This window comes from Mytilus edulis, chromosome 9 (assembly GCF_963676685.1).
Source record: "Mytilus edulis chromosome 9, xbMytEdul2.2, whole genome shotgun sequence".
NCBI lineage: Eukaryota > Metazoa > Mollusca > Bivalvia > Mytilida > Mytilidae > Mytilus > Mytilus edulis.
The window spans coordinates 5,959,954-5,981,246 of record NC_092352.1 but is presented as its reverse complement, the minus strand read 5'-3'; the positions used below and the strand labels follow the sequence as shown (position 1 = coordinate 5,981,246).

Here is a 21,293-nt window from a genome sequence, read left to right as displayed (position 1 = left end):
ATAGTCTTCAGAGTGGTCCACCTGATCTTGGCCTCATTTCACTGATCATTGATCAAGGTAAAGTTTTCATGATGACGTCCATTTTTCAGGGTATGTTAGCAATAGGCTAGCTACCTCATTGATGAATGTAATATGTCACATAAATTTGGTGTAAATAATGAATATAAGGTGTACATGTCTGTCTGGCAGGGTTTATCTGACCTTGACCTCATTTTCATAGTTCATTGGTAAATGTTCAGTTTTCACGGTCAAGATTCTATTAAAGGTAAAAGCAATAGGTCTATTATATTTTGTGTATAGAACATGTCTGCCTGATCTTTACTTCATTTTAACTAGTAATAAGTTAACTATATTTGGTGAATAGAATGGTTGTAAGGTACATGTTTGTCTGGTAAGTTTCTTCTCATTTTTATGGTTTGGTCTTTCTCAGATAAAATAAGTAATTGGTCATCTATATTTGGTGTATAGAATGATCAGAAGGAGTGCATGTCTGTCTGGCAAGATTCATCTGATGTTTTGGTTCTCCATTCTTCTCTTCAAATTTGTATTTGATCTGGACTTTAAACTTTTTTCAAGCGCCACTGTCAAGAATTATGTAGGAGAAATGCATGTCTGGCGTAACAAATGATAAGCCTGTTATTTACAGAGTGTTCAGGTGTAATAAAAGCTCCACTCCATGTTTTAATGTTATTTGCAGAGTGTTCAGGTGTAATAAAAGCTCCATTCCATGTTTTAATGTTATTTGTAGAGTGTTCAGGTCTAATAAAAGCTCCACTCCATGTTTTAATGTTATTTACAGAGTGTTCAGGTGTAATAAAAGCTCCACTCCATGTTTTAATGTTATTTGCAGAGTGTTCAGGTCTAATAAAAGCTCCACTCCATGTTTTAATGTTATTTGCAGAGTGTTCAGGTCTAATAAAAGCTCCACTCCATGTTTTAATGTTATTTGCAGAGTGTTCAGGTCTAATAAAAGCTCCACTCCATGTTTTAATGTTATTTGCAGAGTGTTCAGGTCTAATAAAAGCTCCACTCCATGTTTTAATTTGATTTTACTGTCTTGCTCTTCCTTATAAAACTTTAAATATGTTAGATTTGTTGATCAAGACCTATAGTTATTAATTAATGTGGAGAGTTGTCTCATTGGGCTATCATACCACATCTTCTTTTATATATTATGAGACTTAAAGATCAAATTAAGAGGGACAGATATATACCATGTTCATGTCTCAGTAATTCATCACTGAGGTTTATTTTCCTCAGTCACAGGTGACATAAGTTGTGTTATATTTTTGTTTTGCTTAATGACTTTTGTGGTTATCAATTTTTTGTGGATTAAGGAAAACATGCTTGTCGTGAGGGTTTAATTTTGTGGTTTTGCAGAGGTCTGCACAAGCCTATAGAAAATTTGTTTTTCCTTGAACATTTAATTTCGTGGTTCACCTGTTCTTACGAAATCCACAAATGTTGGTATCAAACAAATAAAAATGAATCCACAGTATACCAATACTTGAAACTTAAACTGACGTGCAATTCATTTTGTATCCCTGATATTGTTTTCCATTTATGTTCCGGACAAAAACATTGTTAGAGGATTGACACATAAAAGATGGCAAAAGGAATACTGAAAACAAATAACACTTTTAAGCTATTTATTTAAACAATAATTCACCAATCACGATTCAGTTTTACAAAACAACATTTCTGATGGTTCTTATTTTGATTCTTGAAATACAATGAAAAGACAATTAGCAAAAAAGCTATGGATTATTTCAAACTTAATGCCAGATAGATTTTTATCCATTGAAAAATAAAAATGCAATCTACACCTAATATATCCTTCATTTTGTATAAAAAAGCAAAATAACAAAAAAATCAGAACTACGAAACAGAAGGAGTATTACTATGATCTGAATACAAGACAGTATGGTTAGGCAAATATAAAAGCTTTAAATGGCAAGAACTATCAAATGCATGTGAATTTCTGACTGGTTAATTATCTACTTAATAGCTTAACTCGAAAGACCAGTTCGATTGATAATCAATCTTATGTTAAGCAAAACAAATAACTTAGCTAAAAGTTAAGGCAATAAAAATATGTAATAGTTTACATGATTTTTTATAAAATTAACATTACTAATAATAATAAACCTATGCTAAAACATGACATACTAATAACAAAAGCGAAAGTTGAGGGGATACAACCTCCATATAACAATGACATCTATTGGTCAATTCAAAGTGCACACACACACCTAGTTTTTAGAAATATTTATTACATGCACATTTCCAAATTAACATCTCTAAGCTATCATTAATACAGCACCTCAATACTATGAATAGTTGTATACCCTCTAATGAATTATAAATATATGACAATAAAAGTTCAGATCTATATTTGACATGCAAATACATTTACAAATCAGGAGAGTGGTATATATTTGACACAAGAGAATGATTTTACTGATTATGCCCTTCTAAACACTGATTACAATGATTACAATGATTAAGCATTCCAACTTTCACTGTTTATAAATCCTTTATGAAGCAATTTGTGTAACTGAGTACCTAGTATATCTTTGTGATTAAATGATAAATTGTTTCTCAACATTTGGATGAAAAAACAAAAAGATAAAATGTAATACGATCCCTTATTGGGCCTCAAAGTTAAAAACAAATCTTGGAGAATTCCGACTTTGGTAAGAGTTCCTTAGATTTCAGTTTCATGTGATGTTGGTTTTTCCTTGTTTGGTGGCTGCTCCATAAACTGGTCAATAATCCCTTGCATGCTCTCGCGTAGGACATTGGGAGTGTCGTCTTCTTGTACATTTGTTTCCTCGTGTACAGTGGTCTGTTCTTGTCCATCTTTTAGTACAGTGGTTGTATGAATCTGTTTTGTCATTACCATTCTGAAAACATAAACATTGAGGATATATGGGACATTCTAATATGACGTGCTTCTTTCGCCTTGTAAACAACACCGTGATAAAATTCTCCATATATCTATACTTAGCGCAGACTCCAAGATGTACATAAATGGCTGTTTACATATGCCTCCCACGTAAATCCACATGTATTGTAACCTATGTGTAAACGGTTGTGGATTTCGCTGTGTCAACAATTACAATTGAATAAAAACCCTACAGAACATTTATTCTGATTCTGACGCATAACAAAAAGAATTTACACATTTAGAGAACAGAAAAATGGACAAAAACAAAATAAATTAAAATTCCGCGAAATTCTGGTAATGATTTTGGCGCATTAACGTCATTTCAAAACATGACGTCAAACGAATGAAAACGTCAAAGCTGAAGGTTTTTCTATTGCGTTTACCTTCTCAACTCGGATACAATTGCATTAAAATAAAGTATTGAGGTAGGTGTTGCTTGTTTTCTGTTCTATTGCATTATTCGCACATTTACTAATTTCAGCAAGTCAACATGGCGGCTCCTTGGTTACAACATGTCAACAGTGAATTTAACGGTAGCTTACGATAAAAAAATGTAAATTTAAAATTGCAAATGTTGGGGTTACTGAGAAGTAAAACTAGAGGCTCTAAAGAGCCTGTGTCGCTCACCTTGGTCTATGTGAATATTAAACAAAGGAAGCAGATTGAAAATTGACTACAAAGTTCAATAACTCCTACAGGGGTCAATTGACCATTTCGTTCATGTTGACTTATTTGTAGATCTTACTTTGCTGAAAATTATTGCTGTTTATAGTTTACCTATATCTATAATAATATTCAATATAATAACCAAAAACAGCAAAATGTCCTTAAAATTACCAATTCAGGGGCCGCAACCCAAAAACAGGTTGTCCAATTCATCTGAAAATTTCAGGGCAGATAGATCTTGACCTGATTAACAATTTTACTTCATGTCAGATTTTCTCTAAATTATTTGGTTTTTGAGTTATAAGCCAAAAACTGCATTTTACCCCTATGTTCTATTTTTAGCAGTGGCGGCCATCTTGGTTTGATGGCCAGGTCACCGGACACATTTTTTAAACAAGAAACCCCAAAGATGATTGTGGCCAAGTTTGGATCAATTTGGCACAGCAGTTTCAGAGAAGAAGATTTTAGTAAAAGATATATAAAATTTACGAAAAATGGTTAAAAATTGACTTCAAAGGGCAATAACTCCTAAAGAGGTCAACTGACCATTTTGGTCATGTTGACTTATTTGTAACTCTGACCTTGCTGAACATTATTGCTGTTTACAGTTTACCTATATCTATAATAATATTCAATATAATAACCAAAAACAGCAAAATTTCCTTAAAATTAACAATTCAGGGGCCGCAACCCAAAAACAGGTTGTCCAATTCATCTGAAAATTTCAGGGCAGATAGATCTTCGCCTGATTAACAATTTTATCCAATGTCAGATTAGCTCTAAATGCTTTGGTTTTTGAGTTATAAGCCAAAAACTGCATTTTACCCCTATGTTCTATTTATAGCCATGGCGGTCATCTTGGTTAGTTGGCGGGGTCACCGGACACAATTTTTAAACTAGATACCCCAATGATGATTGTGGCCAAGTTTCAAATAATTTGGTCCAGCAGTTTCAGAGGAGAAGATTTTTCTAAAAGATTACTAAGATTTACGAAAAATGGTTAAAAATTGACTATAAAGGGCAATAACTCCTAAAGTGGTCAACTGATCATTTTGGTCATGTTGACTTATTTGTAGATCTTTCTTTGCTGAACATTATTGCTTTTTACAGTTTATCTCTATCTAAAATAATATTCAAGATAATAACCAAAAACAACAAAATTTCCTTAAAATTACCAATTCAGGGGCAGCAACCTAACAACGGAATGTCAGATTCATCTGAAAATTTCAGAGCAGATAGATCTTAACCTGATTAACAATATTACCCTTTGTCAGATTTGCCCTAAATGCTTTGGTTTTTGAGTTATAAGCCAAAAACTGCATTTTACCCCTATGTTCTATTTATAGCCATGGCGGCCATCTTGGTTAGTTGGCGGGGTCACCGGACACAATTTTTAAACTAGATACCCCAATGATGATTGTGGCCAAGTTTGGTTAAATTTGGCCTAGTAGTTTCAGAGGAGAAGATTTTTGTAAAAGTTAACGCAGGACGACGACGGACGACGACGGACGACGACGACGGACGACGACGGACGCCGGACGCCGGACGCCAAGTGATGAGAAAAGCTCACTTGGCCCTTCGGGCCAGGTGAGCTAAAAAGTAATCACATTTTTTTTCTAGCGGTTAGTTAAGAAATCATTCATGCAGGTTTATTAGATTTGTTTTACATTTATCGAACAGTGGGTAAAATAGAACAGCCACACACACGGTATACCCATCATCGCTTCAGTTTTTTAATGATCGTATTTGTTCTATTAGAATCGAAATAATTCATGGAAGCCATAGATTTGTTGTAAATTTACACATGGCCTGGGCCGTGATATTCGTTAATTTTATCCCTCGCTAACGCTCAGGATAAAATTCGAATATCACGGCCCAGGCCATGTGTAAATTTCCAACAAATCTATGGCTTCCATGAATTATTTCTTAATTTAACAATAAGTTTCAACTTCACAGATTTATATATATGTACAATGGCCAATGGTTGTGCTGTTTCAATAATATACCAATATATCTACTGACAGCGGTTTTGTTTTAAATAGCTGTATTAAATCTCTCTACTTATTTTTGTAAGTAGTTATCATACCAGTATTTTAATATTGTATGTTATTAAGAGATTTTGGCCTTGAACACATATCTTTTTGATCATTTTCACTTCAAAAATATCCTAGATATTTTGATTGACCCCTGTTTACTGTTGAAGACTGTATGTTGACTCCTACGTGTTGATTGGTTGTATATATCATTGGGTTAGTGTCTAATCCATATATAACAAACTTGTATATATCATTGGGTTAGTGTGATCCATGTATAACAAACATGTTTACATCATTGGGTTAGTGTCTGATCCATGTATAACAAACTTGTTTATATCATTGGGTTAGTGTGTGATCCATGTATAACAAACTTGTTTATATCATTGGGTTAGTGTGATCCATGTATAACAAACATGTTTACATCATTGGATTAGTGTCTGATCCATGTATAACAGACTTGTTTATATCATTGGGTTAGTGTCTGATCCATGTATAACAAACTTGTTTATATCATTGGGTTAGTGTGATCCATGTATAACAAACATGTTTACATCATTGGATTAGTGTCTGATCCATGTATAACAGACTTGTTTATATCATTGGGTTAGTGTGATCCATGTATAACAAACATGTTTACATCATTGGGTTAGTGTGATCCATGTATAACAAACATGTTTATATCATTGGGTTAGTGTGATCCATGTATAACAAACATGTTTACATCATTGGATTAGTGTCTGATCCATGTATAACAAACTTGTTTATATTGATATTGGGTAAGTGTCTGATCCATGTATAACAAACTTGTTTATATCATTGGCTTTATAGTGTCTGATCCATGTATAACAAACTTCTCCTTCTGTTAAGGGATATCTTTAACTTGCATCAAAGAGAGAGTTTTTGCTAAATGTAGAAAACTTGACAGTAACTCTGAAATGAAAAACTGCAATAAAAACCCTATTCCTTTTTATTGGGATTTGAGTTATTATTTACCTGGCCTTTTTATTGGGTTTTGAGTTATTATTTACCTGGCTTTTGTATTGGGATTTGAGTTATTATTTACCTGGCCTTTTTATTGGGTTTGGAGTTATTATTTACCTGGCTTTTGTATGGTTTTGAGTTATAAATTACCTGGCTTTTTGTATTGGGTTTTGAGTTATGACCTACCTGGCTTTTTGTACCTCTCCTCCTTCAGCTCCTTCTGATTGGTCATCATCTATAAATAGAAACACAATTATTTTCAAATTGGTTTTAAACAATAAGTTATGTATCTATGCAACAACAATGTTAAACGAAATTTCATACTATAGAAAATAGTTGTATCAAAATAAAGAAGCTGATCCAAACTTCTTTCACTTTTTATATTATTTTAAAAATATTTCACTGGAAACTTGTAATTGTTTTAACATGCATGCACTAATTTAGATTTTAAAGAATTCAATTAATATTGAATAATACATTTCAAACTCTAAAATAAAGCACATCAACCATATATATTCTATTAGAATTTCAGCACAATCAAAGTTCAAATCAAATGTAATAGCAAGTTGAACCAAACAAGAGTCACTGCTTCAACAGCAAAACAACAAACAAGCCTTCAAATTATCCCCAACCATTACTGTCCAGGGTCCACTTTTCAAACATGTACTTTCCCAACCATTACTGTCCAGTGTCCACTGTTCAAACATGTACGTTTTACATCAGTACAACACGAATTTCAATACTTCATGTTTTAAAGTATAATCAATTTGCAGAGACTCTTCTTTAAGATAGCAGAAAGCAATTTATGTTGTGTTATTCAGAAATATGGAACAGTAGATTTATCATTATAAGTGGTGTACTAATTTTTGTTGATTTCATGGATAAAGGTGGTCAACAGATTATAGTAGTTTTTCCACAAAATACAAATTTGTTACAGACTTATTTCAATCTTTGTTTTTAACCCCAAAAAAATTCAGTATCCATGGGAATGCGGTTATTCCTTAATCTACAATTATAGGTACCAACAAAAATAACTGAATCCATAGTAACAATTTTCATTAGTTCCTAGATTGGTTAGAAAGATATAACTCAAATTAGCTAATAAAAATCTATAAAAAAAGCAGCACTGCACACTGTTAGCATATATCATTTGTTACTAGTCTACCATTCTTCCCAATTACATTGTCAGATCTACTGCTTTGTTGAGGACATGGACAATTTCTCCATCAATGAGGTTTATATTTCATATTTTAACCTTAATGGCATAGTAGGTCACAAAGTCATGTTTAAAAAGAGCAAAAAGTAAACACCTTGTAAGCAAATTTATCAGTTCTAAACTGGGGAGGTCTTGAACTCGAATTTAGGCATGAGCATTACTTCATGCTAAAGGCCTCACTGTAACTGTTGAGATGGGGAACAGCCATTAATAAGTGCTATTCCTTTGCATTGAATTTTATCAAAGCAAATTAAGGATTTTGTGTCAAGCATTTATAAACCATTTGCTTCCTTTCTCATACAAGAATCACATATGTTAGAAGCAAGTTTGACAATAACTACTGATCATAGACACAAAACACATAAATTAAAAAAAATTAAATAGTTGCTGACAACTAAAAAGCATATTACAATTATTAACCAAATATTACAAAGCAGATAAAAAATTTTTACAAACAAATAAGAATTAAATAATAAAATCATCTTTTTTATCCATTTTTATCAAAATAGAGCAGAAAAGGACACAAGACAGTGACAATTGTTACAACACTCTCTGCAAACCTTTTGCTGGCTTGTCTTTTAATTCTGTAAAATCAGGTCCACTTTTCTGGGCTAATAAAATACAAATATTTTTAACACCTTTAATATGGACTTCAATAGCTTTAACCATTTATGACTCCACAAGTAAATGAGAACTATCCCTATGACTGAGAAAAGTTTCATGTAGAGCAGATAATTCACATATGAAAAAAGATGGACTAAAATGTAGCAGCACAAATAAGGTCCTAACAGTAATATATTTTCCTTTTCCTTTTAAGATTCATTCCATGTCCAAAATATCCAAAACTGGAAACAAAGGAATTTATAAATACAAATGTATGAGGCTGATCATATAATTTTCTTATAACCCCCTTCATTTCAGTAATTTATCTGCTTCTGAATAGTTTTCAGTATTAAACTATAAAGTCAATAATATTTCATTGTCTTAGATATAAATACTATTTGTTCTCAACATAAATCAAAGAACTATATCTCAAGCTTGCACAAAGCACTTTAAATTTCCTTGATGGAATATTTTTGCACATTTGTAACAAGATTGAGAAAAAAATATGTCAACATTACTAGAAAAAATAGATTTCTTCTGTTTTAGATACAACAATGTGACAATATTTGGTAAATATCCACTGACACAACTAAAGTTCAAGAAGGAAGATAATATTGTAAATATAAAGATTGGACAATCACATTACAACAGTCTTATGAAGGATTGTAATAGTAATCACATTACAACAGTCTTATGAAGGATTGTAATAGTAATCACATTACAACAGTCTTATGAAGGATTGTAATAGTAATCACATTACAACAGTCTTATGAAGGATTGTAATAGTAATCACACTACAACAGTCTTATGAAGGATTGTAATAGTAATCACATTACAACAGTCTTATGAAGGATTGTAATAGTAATCACATTACAACAGTCTTATGAAGGATTGTAATAGTAATCACATTACAACAGTCTTATGAAGGATTGTAATAGTAATCACATTACAACAGTCTTATGAAGGATTGTAATAGTAATCACATTACAACAGTCTTATGAAGGATTGTAATAGTAATCACACTACAACAGTCTTATGAAGGATTGTAATAGTAATCACATTACAACAGTCTTATGAAGGATTGTAATAGTAATCACATTACAACAGTCTTATGAAGGATTGTAATAGTAATCACATTACAACAGTCTTATGAAGGATTGTAATAGTAATCACATTACAACAGTCTTATGAAGGATTGTAATAGTAATCAAATTTCAACTGAAATAAATTTGAGCAGGATGTTGTTCTATGTTAATTTAAATAGTGGAACATTTTTGTGAATCTAATATTGAAGTATTCATAAACAATATTCAATCATTATTCTATTGCATGAAACAACAAGAATGTGTCCAAAGTACACGGATGCCCCACTCGCACTATCCTTTTCCATGTTCCATGGACCGTGAAATTGGGTAATTATCTAATTTGGCATTAAAATTAGAAAGATCATACCATAAGCAACCAGTGTACTAAGTTTCAAGTTGATTGGACTTCAGCTTCATCAAAAACTACCTTGACCAAAAACTTTAACCTGAAACTCCCACTTTCATTTTCTATGTTCAGTGGACCATGAAATTGGGGTCAAAAGTCTAATTTGGCTTAAAAATTAGAAAGATCATCTCATAAGCAACAAGTGTACTACGTTTCAAGTTGATTGGACTTCAGCTTCATCAAAAACTACCTTGACCAAAAACTTTAACCTGGACGAACGGACGGACGAACGGACGAACGGAGCCACAGACCAGAAAACATAATGCCCCTCTACTATCGTAGGTGGGGCATAATAAAAATATTACTGCAGCTCAAGTATAAACACCAGTAAGTCCTGTTCAAATACTTAAATTTGCCAGTTTTGCTCAAATTTTAAGAGTGTCAAGTATTGCTCAAATGTTAACACTGGCCATAACTGCTCAAATTTATCAGTGGCAAGTTTTGCTCTAATGTTAACACTGACAAGTATAGCACAAATGTTAACACTGGCAAGTATTGCTCAAACTTTAGCCTTGCCAAATTCTTGCTCTAATGTGAACACTGGCAAGTATTGCTCAAATGTTAACATTGGCAAATTCTTGCTCAAATGAAAACACTGGTAAGTATTGTCCTACTGTTAGCACTGGCAAATTCTTGCTCATATGTTAAAACTGAAAAAATCTTAGCTTGAACGTTTACCTTGTCAATTTCTTGCTCAAATGTTTACCTTGTCAAATAATAACACTTAAGTAAGTCCATATATAATTTTATAACATTGGCAAGACTTTCTAATTAATTAACATATGATATGAAATCCTATGACATCATATTCAAATGTTCACTCTCTATAAAATACCAGCTAGTCCTGCTATTTAAAGTACATATAAAAAAAAAACAAGACGTCCAGCTCAAATGTTTATATATGACATATAACACAAGTAAATCTTTCAACAATCTCTGCATAAAATATTGAAAGCCTGTCAAAATGCTAAAATGTACAAAACAAATGTTTAAAAATAATAAAAAGTGCTGCAATATTTATAAGACAGATTAGTTTTTATATACAATAATATCAAACACTTTATACCGTATAAAAAAGATAAACAACACATGTAAATCCTGCTGAAATGTGAATACAACAAATAAAATACTATCAAAACCTAGAGATAACATTTAGTAACAACAAGTGTGATGAATGTAGGTTTACAATAACAAACATGACAGGACTCGTACCCAAATGTTCTGGTATGCCCTGTAATAACTCAGGATGTTCTGTAATATCATACTCAGCAGTACCATCATCTATAGAGTGTAGTTGTACTGCTTAAATAAAACATGCTAACGGTTACTGCTTTTTGTTCAAAAAAAATATTTTGTAAATGAGTTTCTTCAGGCCTTTAACCTATTCAAATCATGCCAAACCACTGGATAATGCTTTAAAAAAGCACATCACCGTTCCCCAATCTTTCGATACCTATATCTTAGCCTTGCACAAGGTCATGTTCAGTGGGCGATCAAGAAATTTTCATGAGTGGGGCCCACTGACAGCCTAAGAGGGGCCGCTCCCACCACGATTCAGTTATTCCCTATATAAGCAACCAAAAATTTTCCTTAAAAGGTCTGTGAGTACTCTGAGATCTATTTGTTGTTGTGAGGGATGTATCAATACCCTACTAAATCCCGTCTATTGCTGCTATACTGTTCTGATGAGTTCAGCCCTTTTCAACCGATTTTTATAGTTTGTTTTGGGCCTTTATAAATGTTTAACCCCACACAATTCTTAATGTAAATTTAAGTAATAAACAATTTGTGAATATATAGAATAAATAGCTTCTCAGAAATTAACAAAAATTATAAAGAAAAAAATAGATAAATAAATTGACAGAAAAATTGAAAAATATCAAGACAAAAAAAGGAACATAAAAATGTCTTTGTCCTCAATATAAATAGAGTGAACATAAAAATAACAGAGTATAACAACAGCCTTACAACACAAGAATCACCTTTGATTTGTATAGGAATTTCTGAAGAATCTTTTTCTCTTACAAACGCCTCTCCTTGGTCTGAAAATGGTCAGAACATATTTAAGGTCTTTACTTCATATCAACTAAGGTTTCTGTACATTACTCTCAATTAAAGCACAAAACTGTATATTCTCTATTCACCCATTAAAGTCATATAAATCTATCTCCAACTATACTTGAGGTTGAAATTACAATTTAAGCTAAAATTTATGAATAAAATTTTAAAGTTTCTTTTCATTTGTATACAAATACATTTTTTTGAAAACCTATTTTATTGATTTTAAGTACAATCTAAATATAATATATAATCTGGAATATATTACAATATAACTAACAAAAAATAGAACAACAAACATGCAAAAATGAAGTATAAAAAAATATATATAAACACAAGTCAAAAACAGTGATTTTTCAAAGAAGACTATTTATAGTTTTGGACAAAATTTGAACACCTTGAATAAATCTAGATAAAATGGTTCAAATATTCATCAATGCCATGAATCTTTAACTGAAAAGAGTTCTTCCTTACAGTAAACAAAACTAATACATGTTCAATTATAAAGTGCCTGTATTATTAAAGAATCTTATCTTACCGTAACCAAGTTATACATGACTATCTATACTTATCAGATATAAAGTGGAATGAATAAAACATTTTTCTGTAAAGTAGACATATTTTACCATAGAATTAGATTAACAAGGTTTTACTGTGTGAAGGAACACAGATTTTACAGGAATTTCAACAAAAATAAATTTCTGAAATAATCTTCCATTCTGCAAGGGGAAATAATTCAGAATTTGATTAATGAGGTTTTACTGTGTGAAGGAATGCAGATTCATAGAATTCAACAGGAATTTCAACAAAAATAAATTTCTGAAATAAATTCTGCAAGGGGAAATAATCCAGAATTGGATTAATGAGGGTTTACTGTGTGAAGGAATGCAGATTCATAGAATTCAACAGGAATTTCAACAAAAATAAATTTCTAAAATAATCTTCCACTCTACAAGGGGACAAAACCCAAAATATTTGTAAAATAACCCTACTGTATCGAAAAATTTTCAAAATGATAAAAATATAATGTTGCTCTAACAATAAAATGTTTTAATTGTGTTAGGGTAAAAATGGCATCTTGCATTCCTGATATCTCAACATTGAACATTTCCCTTTTTGATATTAACATAATATTTTAATTAAATATTATTTAAGATATTTTATGTTAAATCTGAGACCATTTGAGATCTTGGACCAATTATAACAACAAAAAGTTTATACCTGTACATTACTTTCTAAAGTTACTAAGGACAAAATAAAAAAATAGTTGATGCTTCTATGTTCAGCTATAAATGAATCAAAATGTATTGTATAACACTGAATGCAGCTAAATCAATATATATATATATACAGTATGGACAGAGAAAAACACAGGACAATGAAAGCTAAATATCAAGGAACTAAATATAACTATATAAGTATTACAGACATGCACTAAGTTTTGATTGGTCCAATGTTCCTTTCATAATCTAAATATAATTAATTAGTGTATCAATTATGAAATACAATCTGTCAATAATGGCAAAGATAATGTTTGAAGGAATGAGTAATACCACGAAGAGAAAGATTGAGTACTGTTAGGGGTTAGTTAATGAAGTAGACTAAAGATGGAATGAACCAATACCTTCCATGATTTATACAACGACAGAAACCTACTTAAAACAATGACTATGTAATAGGCCTGCAAATCTATATCACAGTACATATCTAATAACACAAATAGAGAGAGAGAGATAATAAAAAAGAATAAATTTCAGTTTGGTATATAAGTTTATATGAAAAATGGAATAATCCTGAGGTAGAGAGAGAGAGAGAGAGAGGGATGTTTTAAGGCTGTTATATGTAAATGGTTCTTAATGGCTTCAGTATAAATATGTAAATGATGGGACAATGGCATCAGTATAAATATGGAAGTGGTGGACAATGGTTTTAGTTTATGTAAATGGGTGGACAGTGGCGTTAGTATGAATGATAGAAAGAAGAACATTGGACCAACCATAAGACAACATTAGTAATACCTTTGTTAGTACTGTCAGTAGACCACGTTTGGTGAGAGGAGGAGGAGGAGTAAGAAGTTACAGTTTGGCTAGAGGATTTTTTTGAGATTATCACAGTGGCAGTTTTATCTTTGGTATCAATCTTAATGTCATTCTCATCATCATCGTCATCATCTTTCTCCAGTTTTGGTGTTATTGAAGCTCTTCTCTTTTCTTCCTTCATAGCTTCCCATTCTGCCATGGTGTAAATTCTCTTTCTCTCCTCGTAAGGTCCCCATGAAAATGGTTTTGGTGTGATTGGGGTATCTTCGCTACAATCAGATTGTTTTGATGAGAATTCATAATTATCTTCTATATGAAAACTTGTGAGTTCAGGTTCTACATTGCCTTGGTAATCTATAAAAGGACTGCCAATACCTGTTGTTTTATAGCTATGGTAATTATCTATTAACCAATTTTTCTCTCGTTTCTTCCTGTCTTCCATTGATTCTTTTGAAACCTGCATTATATCAGTACTTGAGTCACTTTTTGACCCTGCTGACCTCATTGTGTCAGCTGATGACCTTGAGAAGTTTGAACTTGTAATACTGTAGAAGGAAGATTCCATAATACTTTCTTGTTTGTCTGAGCCAGTTAGCTGCTCTTCCAATGAATCACCAGATGTCTGCATGACATCTTCATGACCTTGAAGTGAATCAGTTTCAACCTTTTGCTCATTTTCAAGTGAGTCAGTTGACCTTTCCATGACCCCTTCCATATCGAGCAAAGAGTCATTATCATATTTATCTTTGTGAGGTTTGAATCCAAACTGTTCTCCTAAAGAATCAGTTGATATTTTCATCAGAGAATCATCCCGTAATGAATCTGATTCTTTTGATGAGCTTTTTGATGATTTTTGTGAAGTCTGGGATGCCTGAGAAATGTTTGATGTTGACATCAAGTCTCCTCCCACCATCACAACGCTAGAGGTCATAGAGGTTATGTCTGATTCACCGTCCAATGAATCTTCATCATCTTCCAGATCTTTCTGTGATTTTTTGTCTCCAAGAGAATCTTCTAATTCCTCTTTGCCATCAATAGAATCATTATCAATATCCCTATCTTTGATTAACGTTTTCTCTTCTGATATGCTGTCAGTCTGACTTTCATATTGTTGCTTCGATAGTAAAGTCCCTGCTTCCAATATTGATACAATCTTTTGTGCTTCAGCCTCAAGTTCTTCAGCCAATAGGAGTTCTTGTTCTATTTTTTCAAACTCAATTAGTGAAGCCATTGAAGAAGTCTCACTCCTCTGTTTGTAACTTTCTACAGAGATGCGTCTCTCTTCTATTGTTTGGTCTAATTTTTCCACTTCACCTAGAGAAGACCTTGATCCTTCAATGTCACTACTTTTACTGTCAGACGAAGGTATTTTTTCAACTGAGCTTGTAGAGCTAGACTGACAAACTTCTCGCTCAAATCGTTCAAACTCTGCTACAGATGAAGTAATTGAGATATCATCTCTAAGTCGATCGTCCCCGGATCCTTTTTGACTGTCTTTGTCAGTTTCTATAGAACCACGAGATGCACCCTGCTCAATCTCTTGCTCTAGTCTCTCAAATTCCAACAGTGATGAAGTAATAGATATATCATCTTTCTCCCCACTCTTGCTTTTAAAGTTGCCCGGACTAGGAGGAGGATACTCTGGTGAACTGTAAGGTCGATCTGATAAAGATTCTGACATCATGTCATCCTTGTCTATCATCTCAAATTTATCTTCCTCTGATAATTCTGTTATAATTGATAATGCTGTTTTATCTATGTACTCATATCTATCACTTTCAAATGAGGATTCACTGCCATCTTCCTCTCTTGGGCCCCACTCTATCAAAGGTCCCTCTCCATAGTCCTCATCCTCCTTTTCTTCTTGTATAAGTTGCTCATGTTTTACCTCTAATTCCAACAATTTACGTTTTAAGGCTTCTGTTTCAATTTTTGATTTTTCTTCCTGTTCTTGTTTCTTCTTTTTTGTATCATCCGTTGTTTTTTCATGTTTAACAGTAATAGGAATCAGCTTGCTGGCAGTCACTGGTTTTTCCTCCACAGGAAAAGCTCCACTTTCAAGGTCAAATAAAGGTTCCTGTCCCCAGTCAACTAATGGACCCGAAGCTTCATGTATTTCATCTTCAGGTCCTTGAATATCAGAATGAAAAGATGATGTCATAGAACTAAAGTCATCCATTCTTTTATCAGCTTTTTCATCATCATCTTCCTGTTCCTCAGCAGCTACGACTGTTGTAAAACTGTCAATACTCGAAGAGTCTCCAGCATCCTCATGGAAACTACTGTCATGTGATTCAATTATAGGTTCATCAGGTACAATACTTTTGAATTCGTTATCGGTAGGAGTTTCAGCACCAATGTCCTCTGGTTTAGATTCAGTCAGTTCTGTTACTATGCTATCAGTGAGTGTATCAAGACCAGAGGCAAATTCAAAAAAATGGTCATCTGAATTTTGTTCTATTTTTTCATTATCTTCATCTTCAGGTTTTTCTGCTTTATAGTCTTCAAGAGATTCTGAGTCAATATCTTCATGACCTTTGTCACCTTGATTAATACTCCGTTCTAATGACACAAGATCATGTGACACAGATGATGTAACGGAAGTTTCTATATGTGTGGTTTGTCTGGTTTCAGAGTAACTATAGGAACTACTTGACTCCTGATAATGTTTGGAATCAAACTCTGATGAACTGGTTTGTTTTGTTGAAGTGACTTTCTTTGAATCTGTCAAATCAACTCCAGGGTATGGAAATACTTGTAAGGGTCTAGTAGCTGATGACTTTGATACTGTTTCAACTTTCATGTCATCTTCTTCGATGTCTTCCTCCTCGGGTATACATGTGGGTCCAAAATCAGTATAGTCTCTATCTGGTCTTCGTGAAGCAACAGGCTGTACAGCTTGAGGTAAAATTTCTTCTTCAACTTCCTCATCTTCTTCAGGGATACAAGTGGCAGTAATTCCTTGCCCATGAATTTCGGCCATTATTTGTTGGGATTGGCTGGCAGATATAAGTTCCTCTTCTTCAACAAAATGCTTACTTTCTGTTTCCTCTCTACTTTCAGTTTTTACTTCTGGTTCTGTTTTATAACAAGATAAGTATTTTTCTTCATCTGAGCTCTCCTCATCATGTAAATGCTGTGTGATTGTTATTTCAGGTATGTCCTCTGATAGCTGCCTTATCAATCTTGGACCAGTAACAGTAATTTGTACAGGGGCAAGATTTGGCACTTCGTCTTTTTCTTCCAGAGATTCTACTGACTTTACCATCTGTTCATCCACTACCTCAGAGCTGTTTGAGTTCTCGTCCCTATGCACACGGCTATATGCTTCAAGTATTACAGAATCTACCAATTCTTCAGCAGCCTCCTCAATATCTTCATCATCCTCCTCCGCATTGTCTCCCTCATCATGGAAAGTATGCTGCTTCTGATCTACTGGTGTAGGAGTTACTGGCCTTTCCAAATCAGCAGAATCAATCCTTAAATCAAACAATTCCTGGCACTCATCATCATCTCCTTCAGCAAAATCTAACTGTGAAAAATAAGATTCACTTGATACTGGCCTCTGAAGATCATCCATAGACTTGACCTCAAGATCTCCTTCATCCAACATACATGTGGCTCCTAATTCATCTGTCTTACATATAGCTACAGGCATCTCTTGTTCTTCATAATGCTTTGATATCTCAGCTATTTCCTCATCTAAATCTGGGTCAACTGTTTTGTCATTTAATAAATCCTCTAAATCTTCTGAAGATCTAACTAAGATTTCCATCTCAGCTTCCTTTTCCAGACTTCTCTGTTGTTCTATGTCAGACAACTGCAATGCTCTTTTGCCTGGATAAACTTCACCAGGACTTCTAGCATACTGTCCTCCTGTCTCAGTCTGAGTTTGTTCTGTGAGTACTAATTCCATGGTTATTTTATCACTTGTTCTCATGGTGACATCTTTACTTTCACTTTGATCAGTTGTTCTTATGGTGATATCTCTACTTTCACTTTGATCAGTTGTTCTCATGGTGATATCTCTACTTTCACTTTGATCAGAGGCTTCCTCATCACCTTGGGATGTCAAACCTACAGAGTAGCTAACAGAATCCAAATCTGCTTCAGTATCATGTCTTACAGATGTTTCAAGAAGAGATGTTGATAGAGAATGCAGACCACTTTCTTCTGATGGCATGTCATATCCATACAGTGTTTGATCCGACATTAATAATCGATCCTGTCCTGGTATCGACTCCATCATTCCTTCAGTATTAGATTCAATCATCACATTTTCCCTAGGTTGAATATCAACATTTTGTGGACTTTCTGATTCCTGGACAACTGATTCTTCCTGGACAACTGATTCATCTGGGACAATTGAATCAGTTTGCTGTACTGTTGTTTGAATTTGTTGAACCTCCTCTGTTTGACTGGCTGAGGCTTCCCCACCATAGCTGTAATCTAAATCTATAGTAGGGCTGTACTCTACTTCGGTAGGACCATTAGGTAGCTGAACTGTCTCTTCCTTTTCTTCTGTTTGTTCTTCATTGACTATAGCCGGTGTTTCAGTAAGATCGGGTAAAAGATTAGAAAACTCTACCATCTGTGGAATATCAAATGGGGATCCTATGCCTTTCTCACTGGCTTCACTGCTGATCGGTGAGGAATGTTCAAATGATGATTCACTTTTGTCATAGGATTGAGCTGGAGTTGCTTCCCCTTTTGTTGAACACAAGGGACTAATGATCTCTAATGATTGTGCTGATTTGTCCATTTCTCCAACATCTGTAAAACTGCTAGATGTTGCCATTGATTCTATTGACCTAAGCATTTGTACCTTTTCATACTCTTCCATGTAGTCTTTAAACCCTTCTAAATCTGTATCTGATACCAGTTCAAATGGAGAACTGGGTTCCTCAGCTAATTCTTGTTCCACTGAATCAATCTGAACGATTTCTTGTTCTGTGACTGCCTCTGTTTCTGATTTTGACTGATCTTCTGTTTCTTGCTCAGCAAATGTATCTTGAAGCTTGATGGCAGCTCCCTCTAGATCTGGCTGTATATCATGTCCATTTGTAGCATCTTTTGGTGTAGGAGCAGGAGGTGATGGGACGTAAGACTCAGTAGAACTTGATACTTGAAGTGGTTGTTGTTTCCCTCTAGGTGATACTACTAACAAGTTTGGGCTTGCCACATCACTTTGTGATTCCTCTTCAAAGACATCATCTTCAGGACTGGATAATATGGCTTTAGTCATGGCAGGGACTGGGAACTGCTTCTCCACAGAATCAGGAGACACATCGTACGTGGCTACTACTCTGGAAACATGACCAGATTCTAAATCATATGAAGCTGCCAACAGAGTTGGTTCCATTTCTGATGACGAGGTAGATGTCTTGATTAATTCCTCACTAGATAATGACTGTAAATGTTGAGTGTCAGCTTGGAATGTTACTCGTTTTTCTGTTATAGGTATCTGACTTTCATCCTGTTCCTCCAGTTCCTCTGGAAATTCATCAGTTGGCGTTTCTTCAATGGGTGATAATTTCTCTTCTGTTGTATCGCCACCTGTTTCTGAAGACTCATAAATCTCATTGTCAGCAAGGTTTTTACCAAAATGGGTTAAACCCATAGGGAATTTTCCAGATGCAAAATTTGAAGGTCGTTCCTGAGGTGTACATTCATCCTGCAAATCATCACTGTCAATAGATGGAGATATTGATCTATCACGTTCATCAGAAGATTCCTGTAATAACTCCTCCTGAGCAATCCGTGATATTCTACTCACAACCTCTGTCTCTAACGGTACATTTTCTGTCACAGGAGTCAGAGAAGTGTCAGTGGTTACATCTTCCCTTGCAAACAGATCTTCACCAGAAACATCATCAGTTCTTCCATAAAGTACATCTGATATCAAACATTCGGTTGATGCACCTCTTTTTTCTGCACCAGGCATGTTGAGAACAAAGGATTCTGGGAACTGAACGGCAACCTCTGCAGATTCTACTTCAGCCTCTGTTTCAGATCTCTGCAACATCTCTAACTCGTACTTCCTACTTTCCAGGATACTAGATATAACAGTTTTATCATGTGTTTCTGAGATTTGATCATGTGGTTCACTATGAAACATTTGTGATAATTTACGATATGAATCACAGATTGTTTCATCACTTCCTGTGTACTCTGATATTCCTGATATGTCTAAACGCTCTTGTCTATAGAAGCTGCCCATGTCTATTGATTGAGCCGTTTGAATTTGTGACGAGGAGGGCTCATCTTCTTGTTCTTTAAATGGATCAGAGAATTGACGTTTGAACTGTTGAGCTACTTCCCATGGCTCTCTTGTAAATGTTCCTGTTGTCTCATCATACACACCACCAGAACTGTCAGTACTGGTATCAGATTGAGTCAACACAGGAAGTTGATTGTCTTGTGGTGCAAAGTAACCACCTGCAGCTTCATCTAACATTTCATCCTCGTCTGCCTCATTTAGAGCAGGTTCTATCTTAAAGCTATCATCGCTAGGTGTCCGATGAGTTTGGGCATACTCGTCTTTCTTGGCTTCATACACACCTTCTTGTCCAGTTTTCCTCAGGTCTGCTTTAAGTTCTGTTAATTGATTTTCATTAAAACTGAACTCATTAAATGATTCTCTAAGGTCTTCTGGGGAAATTTCCCTGCCAGATCCCTTAGATGGGGTCTGTTTAGTTATTTGTTCTAATTCAGTGTCTTCTTCGCTGAATGCATAATTTTCAAATGCCATATCATTAAGCTGATCTTTCCTTTCATCTGATACTGGTTCATCAAATGAATCTGAAAAGATACTGTCTTGTTTCATTATAACCTCCTTTGATCTACAGATGTCTTTTGATTTAATCTCAGTACACATAATTTGTGTTTCCATTCTTTCTTCTCTCTTTTCACTTACATCTGTTTTCTCTTTCATTGGTTGCTCTATTGTTTTAAAGTGTCTCTGGTCTGGTTCCAGATTCTCATCTTCTTCCATTATAAATTCTGACGGAGACACGCCCACAGATATATTCCCTGTTACAGGTAAGGAGTCTTGTACAGGGGAGACAGGTAGTTCCTCTTGGATATAAGTAGGAGAAACTGAATCAACAGGTGATTCAGAGAAGGAAAAAGTTGGTTTGTCTGAAGTTTGAGGGGCAAGGGGAGATAACTGTTCCTCTACGTCAGTATCCACAACTTTTTCTTCTGTCACATCAACCAACTTGGCATCTAAATGGATTATGTAAGAGTTAGTA

General features: G+C 34.1%; 1 protein-coding gene across 50 annotated transcripts in view; it reads right to left on the bottom strand.

The window, feature by feature from the left end:
* Positions 1-1,632: 1,632 nt before the first annotated feature.
* Positions 1,633-21,293, bottom strand: part of LOC139489457 (uncharacterized) — a 169,084-nt gene continuing 149,423 nt past the window's right edge. For all 50 annotated transcript variants that reach the window (XM_071275819.1, XM_071275804.1, XM_071275807.1 and 47 more), the window contains 6 exons: positions 14,020-21,267; positions 11,926-11,985; positions 11,156-11,242; positions 8,410-8,460; positions 6,820-6,868; positions 1,633-2,906 (listed from right to left, as the gene is read on the bottom strand). In XM_071275819.1, coding sequence (XP_071131920.1) covers positions 2,708-2,906; positions 6,820-6,868; positions 8,410-8,460; positions 11,156-11,242; positions 11,926-11,985; positions 14,020-21,267 — 7,694 coding nt within the window. In that variant the 3' untranslated portion in view covers positions 1,633-2,707. The remainder of the gene's footprint in view (positions 2,907-6,819; positions 6,869-8,409; positions 8,461-11,155; positions 11,243-11,925; positions 11,986-14,019; positions 21,268-21,293) is intronic.